Source organism: Emys orbicularis, chromosome 14 (genome assembly GCF_028017835.1).
Source record: "Emys orbicularis isolate rEmyOrb1 chromosome 14, rEmyOrb1.hap1, whole genome shotgun sequence".
NCBI classification, from domain to species: Eukaryota; Metazoa; Chordata; order Testudines; family Emydidae; genus Emys; species Emys orbicularis.
The window spans coordinates 38,813,353-38,838,332 of record NC_088696.1 but is presented as its reverse complement, the minus strand read 5'-3'; the positions used below and the strand labels follow the sequence as shown (position 1 = coordinate 38,838,332).

Genomic DNA, 24,980 nt, shown 5'->3' with positions numbered 1-24,980 from the left:
TGCTCCTTTGCCCTAGAGTTTGATAGGAAGCTACTTTTAATAAAAGGTTTAAACATACCTCAGGCGTGACAGTTTTGTCACTTTTTAAATAGAGAATCTAGTTTGAATAAGTCTCTCCTGCATGTTGATGTGTTGATTCTACTAGAGACTGATTCCAGGAGTGCTTGGTAGGTAGACGTGCCACTTTCCATGCTTTGGAAATAGAGCTTCATCGATTCAGTGTAAAAAGCCTTTAAAAAGGACTGATGACCAGAGCTAAGATTTGGTGAAGCTTTAGACTGCTCTGGGATGCAGTTGACTATTCTTAAGATCAAACACTGACTTGGTGAACCCTGTAGAGGATATCTCTGTTAGAGCTGAACAATAAATCAATGTCTCAAGTCTATAGCCTTCTTGAGGCATCAAATTTTTCTAACCAGTCCAGCTAGGCTAAACAAGCACGTATAAAAAGGTGTCTAATTTTTCTAGATGCTTGATTGAATGCCGGGATGAGTATAAGTACAATGTAGAAGCTGTGGAGCTGCTAATCCGCAATCACCTTGTTACCATGCAGCAGTACGATCTTCATTTGGCACAGGTGAGAGTTTACCTTTTGAATATACTTCATATAATCAGTTCATTAAAGAGTTTATACTTCATATTCTTGACTACATTTTCCATCTTGGCAGTCAATGGAGAATGGCTTGAACTACATGGCCGTGGCATTTGCCATGCAGTTGGTGAGGATCTTGTTGGTGGATGAGAGGAGTGTAGCCCATGTAACAGAGGCAGATCTGTTCCACACCATTGAAACTCTGATGAGGATTAATGCTCACTCCAGAGGGAATGCTCCAGAAGGGTGAGACTGAAATACTGGTCAATGAACTTCTCTAAGGTGCTCAATAGTGATCTGATTTAAAATGGCTTAAAACTGTATTCTTTTTGCATATTCTGACTTAAATTTCCTGTCAGACACATTTCTGCACTAGATTCCTCTAGTTCTGTCTTGATATCAATGATGTAGTTCTCCCCACCTGAAACTCTCTTCTATATTTAAAACTTTTGCACATATACCTGTGTGCACTTTGGAAAAGCAACTGCAATAAGGCTTGCTTTCTTTGGGGTAGAAAAAGCTCTGCTATGCACTATATTCCAACACCAGGATATCAAAAAGATTCTCTTAGTATCTCACTCAGCCATTTTAGGTTTGTCTAGATTGGACAGAGACTGGTAGAGAATAAACCTGTATTAGCTAACATGTGGTTTCTAACCCAACTTAACTTTTTTTATCCTTAACAACCTTTCTGTTGCTGCTGCCAAGTATCTCTTGACTTGCTCTGATGGTCTGAGATCTTACATAAGGAACACTTTCAGTGCAGTCTACTCTACGATCACAGATCTGGCTACTAGGCAGTGGCATCTGTCACTGGTCCCTCTCCTCCTAAGGGCCCCACTAATCCATAGGAAGTGATGCTTTCATCCTGTGATGGGAAGGATGGCTCTGCCAAAACACTCACTTTCAGGGACTAGGGCTGGGCTTCAAAATTTGACTTTCCCTATGAATGAGTTGGTAATTTCAATTGTATAGGGAAGCTCCTTCCAGAGCATTGTATTACATATAGCACAATGAGACTAATGTAAGGTATCAGAAGGGCAGTTGCTAAGTGGCTTGAAATAGGCTTTTAATTTATTCTCAGTAGCTTCACATTTACGCACTGTTCCCAAAAATAAAAATGTATAGGACTAATTCTTAATTTGGGTCTGTTGCACTAGATTACCCCAGTTGATGGAAGTGGTCCGATCCAACTATGAAGCAATGATTGACCGTGCTCATGGAGGCCCTAACTTCATGATGCATTCTGGGATCTCCCAAGCCTCTGAGTATGATGATCCACCAGGCCTGAGGGAGAAGGCAGAGTATCTACTGAGGGAATGGGTGAATCTCTACCATTCAGCTGCAGCTGGCCGTGACAGTACCAAAGCTTTCTCTGCGTTTGTTGGACAGGTAGAGCTTTTGGAAAGAAAGGTGCTTTTTATTCGACATAAGTAGGGTGTGATGCCCTCAATGTTAAAGCACAGTGTTATGTATCAGTGTTAAACATCCTTTTGAAGTTTTCATGAGTATGACCGCTATCAAAATTCTGTCTAGCTTATGTGCTACGGCATATGTTTTTCCTCATCACTGATGATAGAGACTTTAGTGGAAAATCTCTCCTCCCTTCAGTGAGTGCTGTTCCAATTCAGTTACTACAGCAACAAATTGTCAGTGCAGGTTGTGAGTCTATTGGGTAAATCTAGTAGCAGGAGAGCTTCTATTGAGACAGATCTTGGTAATAGCTCTGACAGTTCTGTCAAACGAAATTTGGCTTAACATTGCTTCTCCCCTACACTTAGCAGAAACTGTGTGGCAAAGTCAGTCTAGAGAAACCAATGTCTGGTGGGTGGAAGTGCATCTGATTGCTTTGTCCTACCTGAACAGGAAATGCCTTCAATTTTTATCCATTTGTTTTTGGAGGAAACTATTAAACTGGATGGGTTAAAATGGTTTCTAAACTTAGATAGTATAAACGATGCCATTCCTCTTGCTTCTACTTTGACATACATGACTACAGGGTTGCCTGAAGAGTTGGAACTCCACCCGCTTGGGTGGGAGTAGATGGGGATTGCAGTGAAGAGAAGTGAGATTTAAGTAGGCCAGTGTTTCTACTGACTTTCACTCTTTTTGGATATGGACAAAAATGCAACCGTTTGACATATGTTGTAAACCGGCAGCAAGACTTATGCTAAAACAGAATTTGCAGTTACAGCTGCACTTGCTACAAAGTCAATTTAGCCATGGCTGCAAGGAGAGGAAGTTCCCAATTTACTCTGTAGATTGACTGCTGATGTCACTTCCCACTTCAAAACTAAGCAGTGAGAACCTAGATATTCCACAGAAGACTGACCAGCCACAAAGCAACAGCTATATGAAACCTAAACTGGAGTTCAGGTGTCTCACTGAGAGGCCAGGGCAAGCGGAATGGAGTCCAGCTAAGGGGTATTGCTTTCTTTAGCCATCTATTTGGGTCAGCTCTAACTAGAAGCCCCCACACCCTTTCTTAATATGAATAATCTAGTTTGTAACCTTTTCACTTGAGAGGCTGACCAGCATTGCCAGAGTTGCCGCTCTCAAACTTCCTGTACTCTCTTCAGTCTGGCTTCAGGCCAGGTCACGGCACAGATGTCCCTAGTTTAAATAGTCAATGTTTTCCTCGTGATGGATGGGAACTAAATTCATACTCACTATCTGATCAGCTGCTTTGGCTACGGATACCTGTGAAGTATTGCTGACGTGGCGATGAACTCTGACCGACATAAAAGGATTGCTTATGTGGCTCCTTTTTTTGTATGAGGGGACCAAGAAACTAGTGTTGTGCTTTGCTCTTTTTCCCTGAGTGCTTTTATGTGGCATATAGAGGTACCTACTTTTCATGGCTTGTGTGGGGCTATTGAAAATGCAGCTCAATCACATAACTATCTTCACTTTGTCAGCTCCATGTCTCCTTTTTATAGGCTCCAGGTGGTGGGGCCTCTTTGCTTCCCTGGTTTCTATAAGAGATTGGGGGCTGTATGAGCACTAGGAGGTTGAAACTGTCAGGTAGCTCCTGGCAGGCCCTTGACTGTAAGATTCTATTCTCTGTGCTGGTCTAACGCAACAAGAATTTTTAATCTTCTCTTTCCTTGAGGTGGTGGTGCAGTATGGGTAAAAACAAATCTTGCACAACCTGGGCTACTCCATACACCCTCTATGGAAGGGACTTTACTACCCTACCTGCAGCCTAGAAGATCCCCTTTCCCTGTGCCAAAACATGTTTGTTTGAGTGAGGCAGATAACCCTCTGTAAAAACACACTCTAGTCCATAAAAGAGAGCATCTATGTAGTTTATGCTAACGTCTCACTTTCTGGCTGGCTGTAAATGCTATATGGTGATGCTCTTTATAAAGATAGATATTGTATATGTTACAACTTGCACCATATTGATTTTTGTTTTTGTTTAACTTGTGCTGCCTTGCCATCACATTCGGTCTTTACAGAGTAACTTATGTTGTGTACGCTCTTTCTGCCTCTTGGCATGTAACAGCCCTTCATGGGTCTTGTACATAACTCTTTGTAGCATGTTTCTCTACCTCTTGTTTATCTCCACTCTGCATGAGCTATTTCAGTCCCACTTCTGCCCCCTCAATGAACAATAAGAAAACGGCTTTGGTGAAATTTTGGGCTACTTTACACTCTGAACAAATTTCATTAGTGCTGCTATATATTTCATAAGACTTTATTTGGAAAGGCTTGAAATAACTGGAATGCTTTGCCGTAGTCTTGACTTTTTCCTTAAGTTACATGAGACTCTTTTTTAAAAAAAGAAGCTCTGGTAACAATTGGACAAGGGGATAGGGCTCAAAACAGTCTGTTGGTTGCTTTCATTAAATACTATCACCTCTTCCCCAACGCTTCCTTAAATCAAGGAGCACGTGTCTTACAACAAAGCAGGCATGTACCTGCACTTTTCAAAAGCCACTTCATAAGTTCTAGACGCTTCCCCTGAAAGCTTGACATGGCTACTCATGCCAGCTTCACTGCAGTAGAATTTCTGCTGCTTTTAAGTGTAACAGCTATGCTGTCAGTGTAACTTCCAAAAAGGTGGTTTGTCCAAGAACTGCAAAGTTGGTGTCCACTACTAATCTGAATTAATAGCTTACTCCTGTTTAACCTTGTACTTTGGTAACACACTCAAGATACTTTTATCTAGAGATACAGGCACTGGCCATTGAAACTATGCAGAGTCTAGCGTTCCTTTTGGCATGTTATGTTCCTATGAAAAAATTGTTCTTAACAGTGAAGTACAGTATCCAACTATGAGTTAACAAGTAGATTTGTAGCACTATAGTCCAACAAGGCATCAGGCAAACTTTACCACCCCCAATAACTCTGATGCAATCTGTGGGCTCCTAAAAGTGGGGCAACTTGAACTCTTGCCTCTACTTCTCCTCCTTCCAAGGCTTAAGCCACCAGTAGCAGAGGAAGGATACTGCTGCACTGATATTGAACCACACTTCATTAGCTCTGATGGTTGAAAGTAGGATCACATGATATTTTTCTCCTTTAGAAGCAGGTGCCATTGATAAAGTACTTTTATGTAGGAGCACAGCTTTAACTCTCTAGCTGTTCCCATCTGTTTTTGGGAGTAAATGGAGGAGGTAATCTCATAGCTACCTCTCTGTAAAAAGAAACAGGCAGTAGTTACATCCATGTTGCATGGCAGATGAATTATCATAAAACTGTTACTTGTTTGCTTCAGTATAACAGTGACTTTTTTTTTTTAAAATTACCGTATTCTGTAGTTCTGAGGGTTTTTCTTGTCCTCGTAATAGATGCACCAGCAAGGAATCCTGAAAACGGATGACCTGATAACTCGGTTCTTTCGTCTTTGCACTGAAATGTGTGTTGAAATCAGCTATCGTGCTCAGGCCGAGCAGCAGCACAATCCAGCCGCCAATCCCACCATGATCAGAGCCAAATGCTACCACAACCTGGATGCCTTCGTGCGGCTTATTGCACTGCTAGTGAAGCACTCGGGGGAGGCAACCAACACGGTCACAAAGATCAACCTACTGAACAAGGTTGGAAATCCTCCCTCTTCCAAGCAGTACTTGACATTCCTAGAGTACATCACCTGATGTATTTCTGCTTATGAGCTAAAACATGGGCCTTAACTTGGGGTGGGGCAGACTGTCTGAGATGGGAACTAAAACTTTCAGAGGACTCTTAAAATGGGGTATAGGCAGGGCTGCAGGCTAAGCTAGGTAGCTTTCTCTGTGATATGGAACCTTTGACCAATTTCAAACATGGTATCGAACTTCCTCCTTTGTTGCTGAAAAGGCCAATGCGGTCAGATTTTAAAAATATAAAAACAGCTTAAGGCTGAAACCCCCAACAAACCCCATTGGCTGGGTGGGAACTCAGATCTGTTTGTGAGGCTGAGCTGCACACTTAATGGACAATCAATATGGTGCACTCCGGTTACCAAAATGGCGTTCAGCTCTTCCTTAGTACTCGGAATGCAGGCTTTGATTAGTGAAATGGTTTCTACAATCGACATGTCAAAAACAGTGACGCTTGTTCGTTCATTGCTTTAGGTTCTTGGTATAGTGGTGGGAGTTCTGCTCCAGGACCATGATGTTCGGCAGAGTGAGTTTCAGCAGCTTCCTTACCACCGCATTTTCATCATGTTGCTGTTAGAATTAAATGCTCCTGAACATGTGCTGGAGACCATCAACTTCCAGACCCTTACAGCCTTCTGGTACGTACTTCTGAGTGAATGGCTGTTGCCGAGAACTTACGCTTTCTAATAGGGTGAGGACTTGGATTTACAAGTAACTTGATCGCTCCATAGTGGCAGCTCTGATCATTTTTGTAACCATAGTATTGTGTATTGTCTAATTCATTATTAGTGGAGGTCATTAGTAAAACGTAGATGCTAATGTCTCTTACTAGGTACATTCTCTCACAACATTTGTGAAAACCAGTGTTACCCCTGTGCTCTTAATCCGCGTTAACTTTTCTTTCAGTAACACGTTTCACATCCTGAGGCCTACGAAAGCTCCGGGTTTTGTTTATGCCTGGCTGGAACTGATCTCCCATCGGATATTTATTGCGAGGATGCTGGCGCACACACCACAGCAGAAGGTGTGGCTGCAGTTTATCTTCTATACGTGATAAAACGCTGACTGAGAAGGGCGCCAAAATGATTTGATGCTGTTTCACAGCTTATTTTTTTTTGACATGCATTAGTAGCATGTCTTCACGTGTCGTTTTCTGTATTCACAGTAACTAACAACTGTGTGGAGGGGTGACCCTGTTTCAATAAACTGTCAAGCTTTGGGTAACTGGGGAATTTTGTAAATAAGGGTTTCCACTGTAAACCAAATCATCAAATTTACCCATAAGCTTTCTGTCACGGTCAGAGGTTGTACTGTTCATTGCTTTCCATGTCAGTTAAGCGGGGAGGGATAGCTCAGTGGTTTGAGCATTGACCTGCTGAACCCAGGGTTGAGTTCAATCCTTGAGGCGGCCATTTAGGGATCTGGGGCAAAAATCTGTCGGGATTGGGCCTGCTTCAAGCAGGGGGTGGGACTAGATGACCTCCTGAGGTCCCTTCCAACCCTGATATTCTATAGAGGAAGACTTTTTTAAATATACATTCCAGGTAACCCTGAGACCCTCAGAAAACTGGAGCTGTACTGTAGTCATTGACTAGTCCTAGTGCAAATAATCATTTCAAACTGGGGATAAGTCTAAACATGATGTATCTCTATTTTACTCTTCTTTTTACCAAACTGTAATAATCTAGGTTTAATTGCTTTTGTTTATACATTACTTATGTGATGTTTTTCTCTTGGCAGGGTTGGCCTATGTATGCCCAGCTGCTAATTGATCTCTTCAAATACTTGGCTCCTTTCCTTAGAAATGTGGAACTCACTAAACCTATGCAAATTCTCTACAAGGTAAACAGTACTGGCTGATGCAGGTATTTTCCAGGAAAGCACTTTGAAGATGGGTTAGAGTGCACTGGAAAGTAACTTGTTTTTGTTAGCTGAATATAAACATTTAACTTTTTTATTTAAATCATCTATCTTTTGTGAGTTAGAGGTTAATTTAAGTACAGTTTAGGTATTGACACTGGTCAGGAGATCAGTACTTGCACTATTAATCACAGGTAACTGATCAGAGTTTGATAGTAAGCTGAAACTTTGCTGTAAGACACTGGAGACCAGGGAATGGATTTGTCTGCTAGACGCTGCCTTATTAAATTCATTACCAGGAAGAAGAAACTTTGATTACATGATGCATCAGGAAGAAAAAGGTCTCCTCTTCCCTTTTTGCTTGTTTGGCTGTGCTACAGTTGCTGTTGGGGGAAAGCTCAGAACCTGCTAATTACATGCCCCATTCTCTTTTTCTTTTGTAGGGCACTCTGCGTGTGTTGCTGGTCTTATTGCATGATTTCCCAGAATTCCTTTGTGACTACCACTATGGGTTCTGTGATGTGATCCCACCAAACTGTATCCAACTAAGGAATCTGATCCTGAGTGCCTTCCCACGTAACATGAGGCTTCCAGACCCTTTCACTCCCAACCTAAAAGTAGGTAGCATGCCCTCTCAAACTATCACACACGGAAACAATGGGAAACTTGATTGCATGGTTTCTTTTAAATACAATATGGAAGGGCGTGAAACTTCAGAAACAAAGTCCTATTTTGATAAACACAACAACCTAGAAGTTCCTAAAGTATTTAACACTTTGGATATGCAGTTCATCATTGGAATTAATTAAATAGCCTGTTATAATTATAACTTGGTATAAAAGCGTTTAATTGATATTGCTGTAGGACTCAATGTGCTAGAGACTTTCCAAAGAGAGACTCAGTCCTCATCCTGTAGAACATAAAAGTCCAAGTCCCTAGCCCTGCAGTCTGATCCACATGGACAGACATTTGCACCTGTGGCGCTTCACTGATGCCAGTGGATCTTTGCATGGCTGCAGGGGTCTGCCTGTACGGATCCAATTGCTGGATCAGGTCCTTTGGCTTTCTGAGCTCAGCTGAGGAGCATTAAATAGGAAATCCGGTTTCTCACAGTAAAATACCATAAGGGTTTTGGGTATGAAAATCTGAAGCAAATAGAGGCTTTCTTGATCGTGCTTGACTACTAAACACTGGAGCAAAGATGTTGAGGCCACACTAACCAGTGGAGGTATGATACTGGGATTAGTGCTCCCTTCTCTAGCATTCCAGGTGTGTGTACTACACTAGTTTACCTCCTGTTCGCTTATGTGTGAAACCACTGACTACTTTGGAAGTCTTCCATGTTGGTTCAGTATGCTCTTTTTCTTAAAGGAAGAAAGTCGGTTAAACAGAGCTCAACTGACAACTTGCACTTCATTTCTTGCTCTGGTTTCTAGAAGTTGGAGGTGTACAGTACATTTCATCCACCCTGGTGTATGCTTGGCTGGAATCCAGTTGAGCAACCAGTGAGAAGAGCAATTGTCCACTTCATTTTTTTTGATCCAGTAGAGAGCTCTCTCTGCATGGTGTACTTATGACTCTCTTCTCAGAATACACATTAGTTGCTTCCTGTCTCCAGTTATAATTTTTTTTAGATCAGCCATTCTGAAGTGTCAGTAAATTTTAATAGAATTACTGCTTTGACCTATTTAAATCGTGAAGACCATAGTCTTCTAATCCACATAATGTGGGGAAGCTCACACTGCTGCAGCTGTACCCAAGCCCCAACATGTCATCCCTTACTGCATGAACCACCTCTAGAAGTGGCAAGAGTGATGATTTTTAATGGCCCACTTCGTTTTAGTCTTCCTTGCTGGGGCTGCAGAAAAGAGAACCGAATGTGGGTGGCAGTTTTTTGATGTGACTCATTCTCTGGGAGCTAGAATAAGACTTCCAATTCCACTTCACACAGATATCCGTCACTATCTTTGAATGCTACCAATCTGGGCTGATTTCAAACAGTTGATTTAGAGAGGTCAGACTGGTAATGGGATACACAGCCTGATGTATCCACTCTTCAGCAATTTATAAGTGACATCAGATTAAGAAACCAGCTATTTTGAAGTCTGAAAACAAAGATCAAGAGCTCCAGCAGTGCACCAGGGGAATTGAATTTCATGTTATACCTTCTGGTATAAAAATGTATAGATAGGAGTGGCTGGTATGATGAACTCAAACTTCCTTTCCTTAGGAAGTCTTGCAACCATAATTTTGGTTTTAAATAGCAGGAATTAGCTAAAGGATTACTAATGGAGTTTTTCTTTGGCAGGTGGACATGTTAAGTGAGATTAATATTGCACCACGAATACTCACCAACTTTACTGGAGTGATGCCACCTCAGTTCAAAAAAGATTTGGATTCCTATCTCAAAACTCGCTCGCCTGTCACTTTCCTGTCTGACTTGCGCAGCAATCTACAGGTTAGTGGATCCATCCCTGAAAATGTTTTTAGAGTCTGAGGCTGAAAACCATGTAGGAAGTGAGATAATGTGACTCAACAGGTATAAAATACTGTGATGTACTGTTTGGAAGATGTGACGGGGATAAGAGCCTCCAAAAATGCTCTTTCCTGCTAGATACTCAGTGCGTTTCCCAATGCACAACAAATAGAAATCTTGGCTAATTTAGTATCACCAAAGATGATGTGGTGTTTTGACAGCGGGAGTGTTAATGCAGTGATTCTCAAGCGATGTAGCTTTGAGAAGAGTCCATCTTAGTCCTGTAGAAAAATAGGACTTCACTTGCCATTCAGGGTACCATAAACTCCTCCTCCTGAAACTGCTTCAGTGCATAAATTGGCAAAAATTCCCCAAACAGTGTGTTCTGATGGCTTTCTCCTGCAGTGAGAGCCCCTGGTACCAGATGGCTTAGGAGGTGTCCATGTCAGCTGTCTTTTCAGCAGTTCTCAAATCAGCTTAGCGCTTTTAACCTGGACATCCTGTTCATTGCTTTCCATGTCAGTTAAGTATAGGGCGAGGGATAGCTCAGTGGTTTGAGCATTGGCCTGCTAAACCCAAGGTTGTGAGTTCAATCCTTGAGGGGGCTATTTAGGGATTGGGGGTAAAAATGTGTCTGGGGACTGGTCCTGCTTTGAGCAGGTGGACTAGATGACCTCCTGAGGTCCCTTCCAACCCTGATATTCTATGATCTTTGAGACTCTCACCAGACTTTATTGAATTCACCTCAGCTAATCAGTTTCTAAAACCAATTAAACAAGTTCAAGTCAGAAGTTGCTTTTGAGTCACTTGTTAATGGAAACTCCTTTTTATTTGTGTAATTATATATTCAGATTGGTACATGGTTTCAGGCAATTGCAAATGTTACATGTATACACAAACACTTTTGAAAAGGAGGCCATGGAAGCTAAAGCCCACTTCAGTGTATGTTAAATGTGAATTCAGTAACTGCAAAGCTTGACTTGCAACAGAATTGGGTACTAAAAGTTGGATATTAAGACCTAGTTTAGGCTGTAATTTAATATAGTGTCTGTCTCTCTTTCGTGTAGAGAGGTATTGGCAAGCACTATCTACAAAGTAAGAAACCCAAATTTCAGACTTTAGATTTATAATTAGACATTGCTTTCTGCATAAAGCAGATATTTGAATGCTGACAATCTCTCCAAATCATTCCCTTCACACAGTCCCTAAGAACTCTGAAGGATTGTAAAAAGCTAACCTTTTTCTTGTGCTGTGCCCACCAGGTATCCAATGAACCTGGCAATCGCTACAACATCCAGCTGATTAATGCACTGGTGCTCTACGTAGGCACTCAGGCTATTGCACATATTCACAACAAAGGCAGCACACCCTCTATGAGCACTATCACCCATTCAGCTCACATGGACATTTTCCAGAACTTGGCTGTGGATCTGGACACAGAAGGTAAGCAGAACTTCTCTGGATCACTTGTTTGCTTCTAGCCTGAAATGGTTCTTGAAGCCTTCTTAGTTAAGAGAGCAGATTAGCTCTGGGTACTATGGAAAAAACTGAAATACCACTTAACTGCTAGTGGTTTTGTATTAAGCAACACTGCATTACAATAGAGTTCTGAATACACTAAAAATATTTTATTGGAACTAAACTTATCTGAAACACATTGACTATTCGCGAAGTATAAAAAGTTAATTTTGGAGTGAACTAGATTTTGACTCTCTTCTTAGAGAAATATTGATTCTTTCCTCTACTGGAGACTTATTTAATGTGCTGAGATCAGCTAGTCACCCTCCCACCCCCTTTACGCAGTATAATCCTTAAGTGCAATGAGCTTTGCTTCAAGATAGAGACAAGCGTCACGTTCTCTAGAGTCTGGAGTAATCGACACTAAAACTGGTATCTCTGTTCTGGGAGGATTTAATAAATAGCATCCATCCAAGATAAGTAGTAGAGGGTAAGATTGCAAAAGAGTTAGTTACACCTGCTTGGCTTGTGAAATATAAGAAGTGTTAGAACAGGATAATACTTGGCATGTAACACTTCACTTTGAAACTTTCATCTCCAAAGTGTGTTATGAATATTAATTAATGTAATAGAAGATTCTAAATTTGGTGTAGGAATGTTGCTTTGGCTGAGAATTTTGAATCCGTACAATGAAAGAATCTTGTTCAGCCCTTCTGGGACAGCTGCAAACCTGAGGGGGTGTACTGCTTTGCAACAAATGTCATGAAGAGGAAGCCCAAATTCTTGGTACAAGAACTCCAGCTGGGATCAATGTTGTGAAGCACCCTAATTTTTTTAGCTTTTTACTGAAGTTTCTTTAAACTGTGTAGTGCAGAACCATACATCTGAATCCTTAAGCAGTGCTAGGGTGCTTCCTTGTTCCATTATGTCAGGGGTAGGCAACCTATGGCACGCGTGCCAAAGGCGGCACGCGAGCTGATTTTCAGTGGCACTCACACTGCCTGGGTCCTGGCCACTGGTCCGGGGGGCTCTGCATTTTAATTTAACTATAAATGAAGCTTCTTAAACATTTTAAAATCCTTATTTACTTTACATACAACAGTAGTTTAGTTATATATTCTAGACTTGTAGAAAGAGACCTTCTAAAAACGTTTAAATGTATGACTGGCACGCGAAACCTTAAATTAGAGTGAATAAATGAAGACTCGGCACACCACTTCTGAAAGGTTGCCGACTCCTGCATTATGTTGTGTAAGGGAAACTAATTACTTCCTATTAAACACCTACTTTCTCTTTCCAGGTCGGTACCTCTTCTTGAATGCAATTGCCAATCAGCTGCGGTACCCAAACAGCCATACACACTATTTCAGTTGTACCATGCTTTACCTATTTGCAGAGGCCAATACTGAGGCTATCCAGGAACAGATCACTAGGTGAGGAGGGGCAGTTACATTCACAATCTTTATAGTTCAACTCTTCACTTTGCTGGAAATTAAATGACTTCTAGTCTTGGAGGCAGGTGTTGCGTTGAGTTGTATAATGTTACTGTCTAGTGCTATAGAACAAGAACACCTAGTGCAATTTGATGCTGCTTGCAAGAGCAAATGTGTTCTCTTCACTGTGCTGTGTTGTAAATATCAGTGTCTTGTAGGAGATCTGTGTTGAGCCTTCCCTGTTTTCTTTTTTTTTCTTTGTGTACTTCAGGGTACTGTTGGAACGACTGATTGTAAATAGACCTCACCCATGGGGTCTCCTCATTACCTTCATTGAGCTGATAAAAAATCCAGCATTTAAATTCTGGAACCATGAGTTTGTTCACTGTGCTCCGGAAATTGAGAAGTGAGTAGATAACTTTGTTTTGTATGGTTTAATTGCAAACTCATGCTCACCTTGGTTTATTCAGTCACATAATGGAAATATTAGTGGTGATATTCCATTTCATACTAAGCTGACACAGCCCCATTGGATAAAATAGGTGACAATAAATATTACTACTTTGGCCTTGTAAAATGCTTTACATGGATAGATATCGAAGTGCATCCATGAAGCAGGTGAAATAATTGCATTTTACAGATTATGGGGAATGAAGCACAATGTCAGAATATGCTGGCAGAAGTGAGCCTAGAACTTGTCCTACTCCTAGGACACTGTCCACTTGACTCTGGTGCCTCTGTTTACATGTTTGATTGCATAACCCCATGATATCAAATTACATGGGAACATGCTATTTCATAAATCTCTGATAAATGCTGTGTTCAGTAGTGGAGGGTAGCTTTCTTTTTGAAATCTCAAATCAATGTATTCCTGTCTGAAAGCGCTATAAATCAAACTGGGAAAAGGACTATCCATTATGCCACAGCTTCCGTGACTGCTACTTTAGAATAGCATCTCAAAATCCAGCTTGGTGCTAGGTGGATTGTGAGCTCTTGCATTCCTATGTTTACAGGAAATCCCAGTGTTGAAGGTGTCTCAAAATGAAGATTTTTACTGAACTATATAGCTCTGTCCCTCAACTTTTTTGCTCTTCTGTCCATGTTTAGGTTGTTTCAGTCAGTTGCACAGTGCTGCATGGGGCAGAAGCAGGCACAGCAAGTGATGGAAGGCACTGGTGCCAGTTAGATGAACTGCATCTTGTATTGTAAGCGTGCCAGCCTGGAGGTCCCCTTCCCATCAAACTGACAGAAGAATCCTTAAAGCTCTTCCTGACCTTCCCAGCCCCTCGATTTGGGTACACACAACAAGCCTTTGGGTGAAAGTCTGTGTGGGCATGTTCCAAAGTTTAAAGCAAAATTTTGACTCTTGGCCAAAATTTAGAAGATGCTGTGAATATCATTTTGAACTAGTGTAAATACATGGAACCGAAACGTTTGTCTGGACTTCTTGGGTTTGTGCAAATTGTGTTAAAGGCAGGTGGATAACTGGTGCCTGTCCAGCTTGTAATAAAGGGGCAGCTGCTGATGCCAAGCACTTGTCTAGGGCAGACCTCCTTGTCCTGACATTCCCGGACTCCCAAAGAATATTGAAAAGCCAGTTTTAAATATTATGTAACTTATTTTTTTTCTTTGTGGATGGGGGACCTTTAAATCACTAAGTTGTTTAAAAAAAAAAAAGTGGATGTGTTGGGATATGGGAATACTATGGAATGTGGGAGGGAGGGGTTGGGTTTAAGGTCTAGTGTTGCTTCTCCCTCCTGCCCCCCAATCAACTGCTGACAGTGGGGGGAGGTAGCCTTCAGAGCCCGCCTCCTTTCTGTTGGATAAGATAAACTTCAGGCCCTTCGGGAGAGGGTCAGCTGTTTTTAGTAGAGAGACCTGGCCTATAGCTTTTTTTTCTTTTTTTCCTGACACTTGTAAATTTTGGAAGGGGGGAGCTAAATCTAGAACTGTCCCCCTGTGGCCACACAGCATAAGTTTGTAAAAAGAACAAAGGACCAATACAGCCCATTTTGTAAGGATTTTGAATGTTTTGTAAATGTATTGGTCCATGTGTTGTATTTTGTAGCCTTTCTAGTTCTTGGGCTTTAGTTCTCCCACTTCTTGTATGTATGCATACTGTAGTTACACATTAAAGTCATGACATGCAGCAAGTGCAGCTCTGCTTATTCTCGGCAGTACCATTCTACTGGGTTTTCAAAGTTCTATAGTACAATACTACCTGGGCCAGGCCCATTAGACACGTTTTGAACTTGAGCTAATGCTGAGAAAATTCAAGTAAACGTCATGTTTGGAACTCTAATCTCAAGGTAGAGGATGGTAGTGTAACACTAGTGAGGCTCTTTAGGTTAATCACAAATTCACATGCACAAATGATGCCATTAGCAGGTTGTCAAAGCATCCAAACATGAGCTTTGGCTATTTTCCTGGCTAGATTAGCCTCTGATGGAGAGGCTGTGTGTTAATATAGCATTATGGGAGAAGAGAGAAAGTGGATAATGCAGTAAATTGTAGCTCAGTTGTCTTAACTCTTGGTGATCAAATGCATATAATTCCTGCATAAATCTCCTTGAAGGAATCTGATCTTATTAATGTGTAGCTGACTTTTAATTACTGACACTGAATAGGTTGGCTTTCAGCCATCAAGGTTCAGTTTGACAACTTCACCTCTCCAGAGGCAGGGCCTGCATGCTTCAAAGGCAAATAATCTCAAATCCTAAAAGGTGCTAAGACTTAAAGGCTTTTTATCTTTCTTTATATATAAGGGAGAAAGCTCATGAAAGTTGCATGTTTGCTTGTCTCATAGCAAAATTTACCTGCAAAGGTAAGGTGCCCATTTATTCTTTAAAAATTATGAAAGGCTGGACATGAACAGCAGCACCAGCCCTTCAAATGAATATTGATAAAGCTCTGTGGCCATTTCCCTGTTCTGAAAGGACCTTCATGTAAAAATGCCCACTTCCCTTTAAAAAATCCGCCACTCAATAGCCTGCAAACAAGTACATGTTCACCTCAATGTTGTCTCCCTTGGCAACACAGAAATAGAGCCAAGGATCCAACCCTGGTGAACTCTGGCACCCCAAACTGCCTCTGACCAGTGTTTTGTACAGCACCTCTCTACAATACTTCAAAGGCAGTTGGACAAAACCTAAGCAGTTCTGGCAGGCAGGCCGCCACTTGCACTGAACTCCAGCTGAATGTGATGAGGCCTTACTAGTGATTAGCAGGGATCCTAGTTTATGAAGAAGAAAATCCATTTTTCCATGATTAAAATGAAACCTGACAGCAGATGCCCTCCCACATTGTGTTCCCCATGGTAAATGAATTTCTAGGATACCAGATACCAACAAAAAGCCTGGCTTCCCTTTTTCTTTCCTAGCTTGGTCTGCAGTAGGGTTGTGGATAACTGCACCTATGCTGCTGGTATCAACTAACTTAGTTATGCAGTTCAGCTGTAGCAGCCCATATCAAGAACTGAACTAAATAGTCACTGACGGGACAGGCCAATGCCATTCAGCATAACTAATACTAGCTGTTCTAGCATGTATGGTTTCTCTCAAGCAATGCCTCAAAAGGCTGAGCCTGTTCCTACAAAATTGCTTAAAGCTGGCAAAGCAGAATGAGGGAGAGGGTCATAGCCAGCACCCCCAACTTCACTGCAACCAGGCAAAAGGCTGACTGATGCCTTCCCTCTAGTAGGCACACATATTAGGGTCCTGCCATGCAGTGAATTCTAGGTGTGGGTGAAGGAAGCAGGCCTGTGGCTAGAGCCAGGCCAATGCAACCATGGCTTAAGACCAGCACCACAAGCTACCTGCTAGCCAGTAGCTGAGGTCAAAAGCAACAGTGTGCACACACCCTGTGGCCAATCTTATAGGAGTATTTCAGGTCACTCAAGGTGAAAGAAAAGCTCACTGCCCCAAATCATCAACTGCTGCAACACTTTCAATTGGTGGGAGAAATGCAAACCTATCCTCCATCCCCTGCCTACTTAGAAGAGGCTGCTTCTACTGCAGTGGTGAATAAGAGGAAATCAAGGACCCAGCTGTCAACTGGACAAGTACAAGTGATTGACTAAAACAGGTCAGCAACCTCTGGCACACTGGGCCAGTTTGTTTACCTGCTGTTTGCAGGTTTGGTTGATCACGACTTCCAGTGGCCGTGCTTTGCTGATCCCGGCCAATGGGGGGGGCGGGAAGCGGTGCAGGCCGAAGGAGGTGCTGGCTGCCCTTCCCGCAGCCCCCATTGGCCTGGAGCGGTGAACTGTGGCCAGTGGGAGCCATGATCAGCCAAACCTGCAGATGCGGCAGGTAAACAAACTGGCCTGGCCTGCCAGGGTGCTTACCCAGGGGAGCTGCGTGCCAGAGGTAGCCGATCCCTGGACTAAAAGGAAACCAGAAATACCCACTGAAAAGAAGACTGCAGAAGATACACGCAAAAGCTCTGGTAAGTAAATCTCACTTCCCTGTGCCACTTCTGTCATACCTTTATTTTAGCAAGCAGAAAACTACACTTCCCCCTCAGCCTGCAGCACCACCAGAGCAGAGGCTAAGGAACAGGGAATAGAGTCCAGCTCAAACTGGTGTACAAATTCCTTTGCTTTCATGAAGGGCATAATTGGGCCTGCACAGCCTTTAGTATTAATAGGCAAGGGAAAAAATCCATTTCACTAAGGAATCGGAGCCCTTTTAACTTAAGAAAACGCCATTGACAAAGAGCTGCACCATTTTTAGTCGTTCAGAGAAAAAGATGTGGCCTAGTTATTTGTATTCCTAGAGATGTGCCTACCTTAACCTAGGGAATTCCATGCTGTCTCTTCCTGACCAGGCTGTAGAATTGTAGGACCTTAAGATTCTGGCAGTGACCATCCAGGCCTCTAGAAAGTGGAGCAATTCCTAAAGACAACTTGTGTTGCCAAGCATCCCTTACCTACTGCATGGCAGAGATGGCACGGCACAAATCACTTATCTGCCTTCCTCCTTAGACTGTCCGCAGAGAGCAGCCAAGCAAAGTAGCCACCCCTCCTCACTGTTGGGGACTGAGCTCTAATACCACAGAGGAATTGTTGCCATCTCAAAAGCAGGTAAAAAATCCTGTCACGTACTGGCCAAAAAAGTGCATAACGCTAATAGCACTAAAAGCCCATGTTCGTCTCAGTTGCACCCCCAAACACCTCAGGCTTTACCTACGGCAAAACTGAGTAACAATATGATGCTAGCTGATAGCTCTGTCTCATGGCGTGTTGCTTGACCGTATGCAGAATGAAGTCCAAGGGAGAGAATTGAGCCAACTGTAGCAGATCCAGGGTTCTGAAATGTACTACCTTTAGTCTGAAGCTTGGGAAAAATCTGCAGCCCTACTCAGGCTTTGAACAAGTTACTAGCAGGGCAGGGCTGCAGGCACAGCTGCTTACAGAGTTTGAAGGCTGTTTCTACTAATGGAAAACTCCCTGGTGACTAGAGTGAGCATTTTCTTAGATGCTTGTAACAGTGAATGAGAATCACTTCAAGATGTCATCCTTGCATGTATAAAATCAGTGTTCTGTGATAATTAGTGGCCGAGGGGTGGGCCACTGCCTCAATCAAAGTTAGCATGGCTAGACTGGGTTCTTGAACACGGGGAACCCTCCTGCATGTCACGCTTAAGGCTGAAATTTAAGGAACAGACTTTTCCCTCCCCAGTAAGACAGGTATGTAATTTATAGAAAAGTCAAGAGGTAGATGAAAAGCCAATACAGAAATATCAGGAGTAAGTGGGTCCAAATCAACTCTCATCCTCTGTTCTTCCTGAATACAAGTGGCCACCCCATCCATCCCACCAGTGGGGGAGAGAGTGCAAGGTGTGCTTTATACAAGGGCTGCAATTCCCAGTTCAGCCTCTGCTAGCTTGTCAGCTCCAGCAATTGCTGCAAGATCCTCTTCTGCCCATAGCGCACTTGCAAGGCCCGCTGCTCTCTCGGGCTTAGTTTGCCATAAGCCACCTTGTCATTGAGCAAGTCCTGCTCTGCTTTCAGGTCTGAGCTGTAAGACTCCAGCGTCAGCAGCGCACTGTCACGGAGAAGCTTCTTCCATGAGGCTTTGAGTCTGGGTATTGTCTCGTTAGACAAAGTAAAGCTCTCTTCATCCTCTGTGTCTTCTTCCCAGCCCTCATGCTCTTTAAACTCTTTGAATTCTTCTGCAGCCATACACAGCACCTGCAACCAACCACACGGATACCTAGTCATTATCTCAGGCAGTGACGCATGACTAAGGTTGAGTAGAATCAAGGTCCCAATTTTCAGCTACTGAACACTAGTTCGGGGGGAAAAGTCTCTACCGCAGCTAGCACAACACAATCCTCCTGGACTCTCACAGATCTGCAGTGGGAAGGGGCACCAAGGAGGTAGTGAATAACCCATCCACAGGCTATCAAATCAGCTAGTTGGTTTAGTGGGGGCGTTTGGCCAAGACACATGCTGAGCATGCTTTCTTCAGTACAGGATCTGATCTTCAGGGGCCTTAGTTTCCCAGCAGTACTTAGTTTTATTGCAACACTGTCATAGGCCTGAGGGGGGAAGGCTGGTGTGTTTCTTAAAATTCCCTGGGCCGGCACCCTTCACATGAAAACAGATTCTCATCTGATAAGAGATTAAATGTTAGTCAACTGTACTGTGAAAGCTTTAAAAAAGCAAGCAAATAAAGCAGCTCAACATTTAAGATCCTGATTTTCAGGGGTCTGCTTCCTAGTTTCAGTGCTGCTAGCGCACAGCTGGGGCGTGAAGGGGCCTTTTGGCAGGGTGTTAAATACTTTCCCCTTCCCAGCTAGCTTCAGGAGGGCTGTCACAAGCATAGACCCTCCAAGACAGTAACTCCTCACTTACCGTTGTAGATCTGTTCCTGAAAAATGCAACTTTAAGCAAAACAATGTTAAGTGAATCCAATTTCCCCATAAGAATTAATGTAAAGGGGGGGAAGGGGGTTTAGGTTCCAGGGAAATTTTTTTCACCAGACAAAAAACTATATTATATAGATATACACACAGAATATGTTTTAAACAAACAATTTAATACTGTTCACAGCTATGATGGTGAAGCTTGGTTGAGGTGGCGAAGTTAGAGGGTGGGATATTTCCTAGGGAATGCCTTGCTGCTAAATCAGTGGTTCTCAAACTTTTGTACTGGTGACCCCTTTCACATAGCAAGCCTCTGAGTGCGACCCCCCCCCCTTATACATTAAAAATACTTTTTAAATATTTAACACCATTATAAATGCTGGAGACAAAGCAGGGTGGAGGTTGACAGCTCGTGATCCCCCATGTAATAACCCCCTGAGGGGTCACAACCCCCAGTTTGAGAACCTCTGTGCTAAATGATGAACTAGCACTCGGCTGAGCCCTCAAGGGTTAACACATTGTTGCTAATGTAGCCTCTCACACTACAAGACAGCAGGAATGGCAGCAGTGGGGGGAGGGACAGCTGCAATTGATAGCCTGCTGGGTGGCTGCTGCACAGGGAACTTAGGGGAGTGGGGAACTGATAGCGGGGCTGCCAGTCCACCCTGGTTCCAAGCCCCCACCAGCTAGCTGCAACGGGCTGCTCTTCCTGCAAGCAGTGGACAAAGCCAACGTTAGAAGGGAGCATTGCACAACTTTAAACGAGCATGTGCCCTAACTGATCAGCAACTTAACATCGAAACAACGTTAACCGGGACGACTTTAAGTGAGGAGTTACTGTATTGATAGCCTGTGACTGCGCTCTCAGCTTCCTGGACAGTTTCTCCCTGCTACAAAATGGAGCTCTCAGCCACACTGAAGGTTACATTCCAAATGGATGTTGAAATACAGCATGGCATTAACAATATAATTAAATGCCACATGGACACATCCCCTAATCTGTCACAGTGCTTCTCCCTCTTGAAGAGGATCAGAGCACGGAGACTCAACTACCCTAGGAAGCTCACACATCTCCTTCACACTAGACTCTAACTTGACCTCCATATAATCCCAGAGCACCAGACTCCATCTGTGCAAGTGGACCCTTTCCAGAGGGGATCATGCTCCTCACCAGTTCTGAGTAAAGCTATAATCACAGGAAGGCAAAATTTCCCCATCCCCTTTATTCTTACAGCAAAAAATCCCTGTAACAGGTCAACATACAGTATTTATAAACTCTTCCAGAGCAGCTCCATTCTCTTGAGGCAGAGATTCTACCTGTAACCCCACACTGAAGGTACAACAGCACAAGTCAGCCAAGCCTTTGGAGAACAAGACTCCATGGGGCAGGATCAGTGCAGCCATCAGACATCTTTGTCACCTAGCGCTGAAATCCCTTCCACCGGAGCACCACGCACCTTCAATGTCATGGACAGCTCTTCCTCTGTCAACACTTCCTCCCAGCCAATCACAAAGGCTCCTTCTTCCCCCACCATCTCCAGCTGGCAAAGGAAATCCCACTGCTCAGAGACCAGCTGCCGCTCCGCTTCAGTGCTGGCACCTGGTTGAGGACGACAGGAGAGACAAGTCAACCACGCCCACTACACATTGGGGGGGGGGGGGGGACAAAACTCTGTAGAGCGAGACACAGGCCAAGACTTTCAAAAGCCACTATCGAATTTGTACCCCAATGTGCAATGCCTTAGAGGCCTGATTGCCAGGAAGTGCTGAGCACTTAAAACCCAGAGGCAAACGGCAGTTTCAGGGACTGTTTCTAAAGCAGAGGCAGATGTTGATTGTGGCTGCCTTGAAGCCAAATGTGGGTGCCCCACGATGAGCTGGCTACTACACGCTTTGTTTAAAGGGCTGCAGATATGGCCTATAGTCTCCATCTACCAGAGTCATTTAGAATTAAGTTACCCTCCCTCCAAATGCTACAAGCCACTCACCCTGCAGGGCAGCCCTGCGCACCGTCACCATCTGGATGTCGGCAGTGTCGTCCGTGTTGCCGGGGTACGGCTCAGCAAAGCCGTACATGTGCATGAGTTGCCAGTTGGCCATCTGGCCGTAGGTATTGAAGATCTCGTGGCCTTTGCTGATGGGCTGCGTGGTGACCATTTTCAAACACTCCTGTAGGCAGAGGGACGGAACAGGCACGCAGGTGAAGGCAGCGTCACGATCCTCCGAGTAAGAGACTCCGTCCTTATGGGGCAAGTCTGGCCAAGTTCCCCCTGCCACGACTGCAAGGGAACCACGCCTTGCTGGCTCCCCACACCGGCCCGTGCGCAGGAGAGAAAGTGATTCTGGGACACACCAGGAAATCCTATTGCCTGGCAAACCCAGGCGGGTTTCTCTGTGTCCCATCCAATACTTTGTGCAATAGGCTGACCTGGGGGAGTCAGTCAGTCCCTGGCAAACACAGAGGTGAGTGTAACATTAGCTGCTACCTCTCAGTCTCCGGTCCTGCTCCTGTCACATACGAGTACCTTGGTGGCCCACCAAGCCCTTTCCCCGCCCGAGTCGCTGGGGTGGGAGCGTTTGCATTGCCATTGCCCGTGCTCGTTCTATGGCAAACAGGGACATCAGGCTTCAAAGAGGGCAAACCAGGCCAGCATCATTCCCTCCAGGAAAACATACTTCCCAGTGCTCAGGCCCTCGGCATGTCCTAGAGCCAGGCCCCCATCTCCCAACGTGGAGGCACCAACGCCCCCCCTCGCAATCAGATTGGCAAAGGCGCACCCTGCTGCCCCTGCAGAACCCCCCTGGGCTTCACCCGGGCAGATCTGGTCCTTGCATTGGGGGCCAGGAGCGTGGAATCCCCTAGGGCTACTGTCGCCGAGCATTACCTCCGCCAAGCAGGAGCAATCCAGGCCGCCAGTCCTGGAGCTCAGGCCCGGGTAAGAGGTGAGGTGCTGTGGGCTGTGGCAGGCAGGGCAGCAGACTGGATGATTTAACAGCCCCCCACCTGGCTCTGGAATCGATGAGTCTCAATGGAGAGCCAGGGCTGGGCTTCTCCTCCAGCACCCCATCAAAGGCCAGAGGGGAACCACACCGTGGCTGGTCGTGATCAGATAGAACCAGCTGGATGAGTAATGAGTCATGGCCAATGCCTAGGGATACATACACTCTCCATTCCCGCGGCTCCCCACCTACTCACCAGGGAATATTCCAGGTTGGCATTGTGATTGGCCACGTGATTCAAAATGTCAGCCATGGGCACCATCATGGGCGGGTTGGGCTCCTTCTCATCCTCGTCTTCCTCATCCAGGGGCTCCTGGAAGCTATTTGGGAGAAGAGGTGAGGACAAGCCGATTCCCAGCCTTGCGAAATGAAGCTGTGGCCCTTAGCCCACCCTGGGCCCGTGACTGCCAGGGGCCGGCTGGCTCCCTCGGAGGGCACAGAGACGTGTACGCAGTGTGCCCAGGCGGTGGCAGCGCCAGAGCCACCTCCTGCCAGGAGAAGCCTGGTGAGCTGCAATCTAGCCCTCACGTCTGACTCCCCAAAGAGATTCCTTCAGCCCCTCTGGATGCAGAGACGTCTGCTGCGGAACTGCACCTCCCCATCTCACCTGTAGGCCATGACGAATGCCACCAGCCTCCGGTACAGCTCCGGCGTGTGCAGCTTGGGGTCAAAGAGGTCCAGGTGGGACTCCATGAAGGGCAGGATGATGGAGGTGTACTCCAGCTGGATGTTGGCCAGGTCTTTGTCCACCGCTTCGAGGATGCCAGTGCCTTGTAGGAGCCTCACCCTCTCTTCTTCAGGCCTGTATCAAGGGGCAGGCGTGGCAGAGACGATCCCCACCACCACCCAGGAAGGGATTGAATTAATATAGTTACCCCTGAGTCAAGTCTCCTGGATCCTCAATGGCCTCCCACTCCACTGCTGTCTGCATCTAGTTAGCCCAGACCCCAAGTTCAACCCACCGTAAACCCTGGCTAGCATTTAGGATGGGCAGCCACCTAGGCTGCTAACGTATCTAACAGAACCAAGCGACATCCATGCCTAGCCCCAGTGCTGCTGACCCTTGGGGAAACAGCCAAAGAGGGCAGGAGGCACATAGCCAGGAACAGAACTGAGGCCAGACCAGGGCTTTATCCCCGGGAGCTCACCGACTCCCAAGAGCCAGCACCCCAGTGGCAGGAGGGACCCAATGCCCAGGACCGAGTCTCGCGCAGGCGGCTGGATTTCTGCAGCCTGACGCTAGCGTGTGGTATAATCTTACCAGAACATGGGGTGATCCAGGCTGCTGAAGTCAGGCCAGAGCGAGAAGTAGGGACGCCAGTGGGAGTTGCTGGCCGTGTATTCATGCAGCAAAGACAGAAGGAGAGGCACCCAGCCAGACTGACTCTCCAGCGACGCTTGGTCTAGGGAGCCAGACACAGAGGAGACAGGAAGGAGAGGAGGGGAGGAACATGCTGAGATCCCAGGTCCTATTATTCCTTCACCGAGAGCCAGTGCCATTGGCTGTTAAGGACCAAAATCACTGCACTGCTCCAGGCTCCCCGGCAGAAGGGGTGGGGTTGAGTTGGGGACTCCAGACTTGCTACTCCCAGGATGGCGGGGAGACAGGAGGGTGGGGGTGGCTCTTCCACCAACAATCCCTTACCCCACTTGTTCATTTAGAAGCTCTGCAAACCACTGCCCTCTCCAGCTCTAGCTCAGACAACTCCCCCTCCCCATGAGATTCCCCCAGGCTACAGGCTGCCTGAAGCAGACAAGAGCACGTTGGCCATTGACTAAGGCCCCATTTGCTGCCCCTGAAATTCTCCAGACTCCTGCATATTAATCACTGGTCTACCCACAGCAGGCGCGACCATAACATTTTATCCGATCTCCCTTTTTCCTGCCTCGGCTGGAAGAGAAAATGGGGGCCAACATGGTGACAGAGCAGCCAAGGGAACAGGAGAATCAAAGAGAACCAGGTTAGAAAAACTCCCGACTTCCAAGAACTTTGTTCCAACGTGGCAGCCAGTTGAAGTCAGCTGCAGGGCTCCTTAGCTCTACGCCCCGTGTCCTGCTCTCGTACCTTTTTCCAAGAGGGACCGGATGGAGGTGGTGTGCTGGGACAGGAGCGCGGCTCTTGGAATGGTGAAGAGGACTTCTCCGTTCTGGAGGTCCTCTCTGGCCAACAGGCCGTAGTCTGACACCGTGCCCTCTTTGCTCAC

General features: G+C 45.1%; 2 protein-coding genes across 2 annotated transcripts in view; one reads left to right on the top strand and one right to left on the bottom strand.

The window, feature by feature from the left end:
• CNOT1 (CCR4-NOT transcription complex subunit 1) overlaps window positions 1-15,059 on the top strand; it is a 105,039-nt gene extending 89,980 nt beyond the window's left edge. Inside the window, exons 37-49 of the mRNA XM_065416675.1 lie at window positions 469-577; window positions 669-838; window positions 1,753-1,984; window positions 5,389-5,637; window positions 6,154-6,317; window positions 6,586-6,703; window positions 7,420-7,521; window positions 7,983-8,156; window positions 9,848-9,997; window positions 11,278-11,458; window positions 12,774-12,906; window positions 13,178-13,312; window positions 14,014-15,059. Of these exons, the coding sequence (XP_065272747.1) occupies window positions 469-577; window positions 669-838; window positions 1,753-1,984; window positions 5,389-5,637; window positions 6,154-6,317; window positions 6,586-6,703; window positions 7,420-7,521; window positions 7,983-8,156; window positions 9,848-9,997; window positions 11,278-11,458; window positions 12,774-12,906; window positions 13,178-13,312; window positions 14,014-14,092 (1,996 nt within the window). The 3' untranslated portion in view covers window positions 14,093-15,059. The remainder of the gene's footprint in view (window positions 1-468; window positions 578-668; window positions 839-1,752; window positions 1,985-5,388; window positions 5,638-6,153; window positions 6,318-6,585; window positions 6,704-7,419; window positions 7,522-7,982; window positions 8,157-9,847; window positions 9,998-11,277; window positions 11,459-12,773; window positions 12,907-13,177; window positions 13,313-14,013) is intronic.
• A 3,530-nt stretch (window positions 15,060-18,589) lies between these two features.
• Window positions 18,590-24,106, bottom strand: SETD6 (SET domain containing 6, protein lysine methyltransferase). Its single transcript, XM_065416627.1, has 6 exons — window positions 24,038-24,106; window positions 23,384-23,578; window positions 22,973-23,096; window positions 21,765-21,945; window positions 21,234-21,376; window positions 18,590-19,099 (listed from the first exon to the last, which is right to left on the bottom strand). Exons 1-6 carry the CDS (start codon window positions 24,043-24,045, stop codon window positions 18,788-18,790), a joined length of 963 nt encoding a protein of 320 aa, XP_065272699.1. The 5' UTR covers window positions 24,046-24,106; the 3' UTR covers window positions 18,590-18,787.
• Window positions 24,107-24,980: the final 874 nt, after the last annotated feature.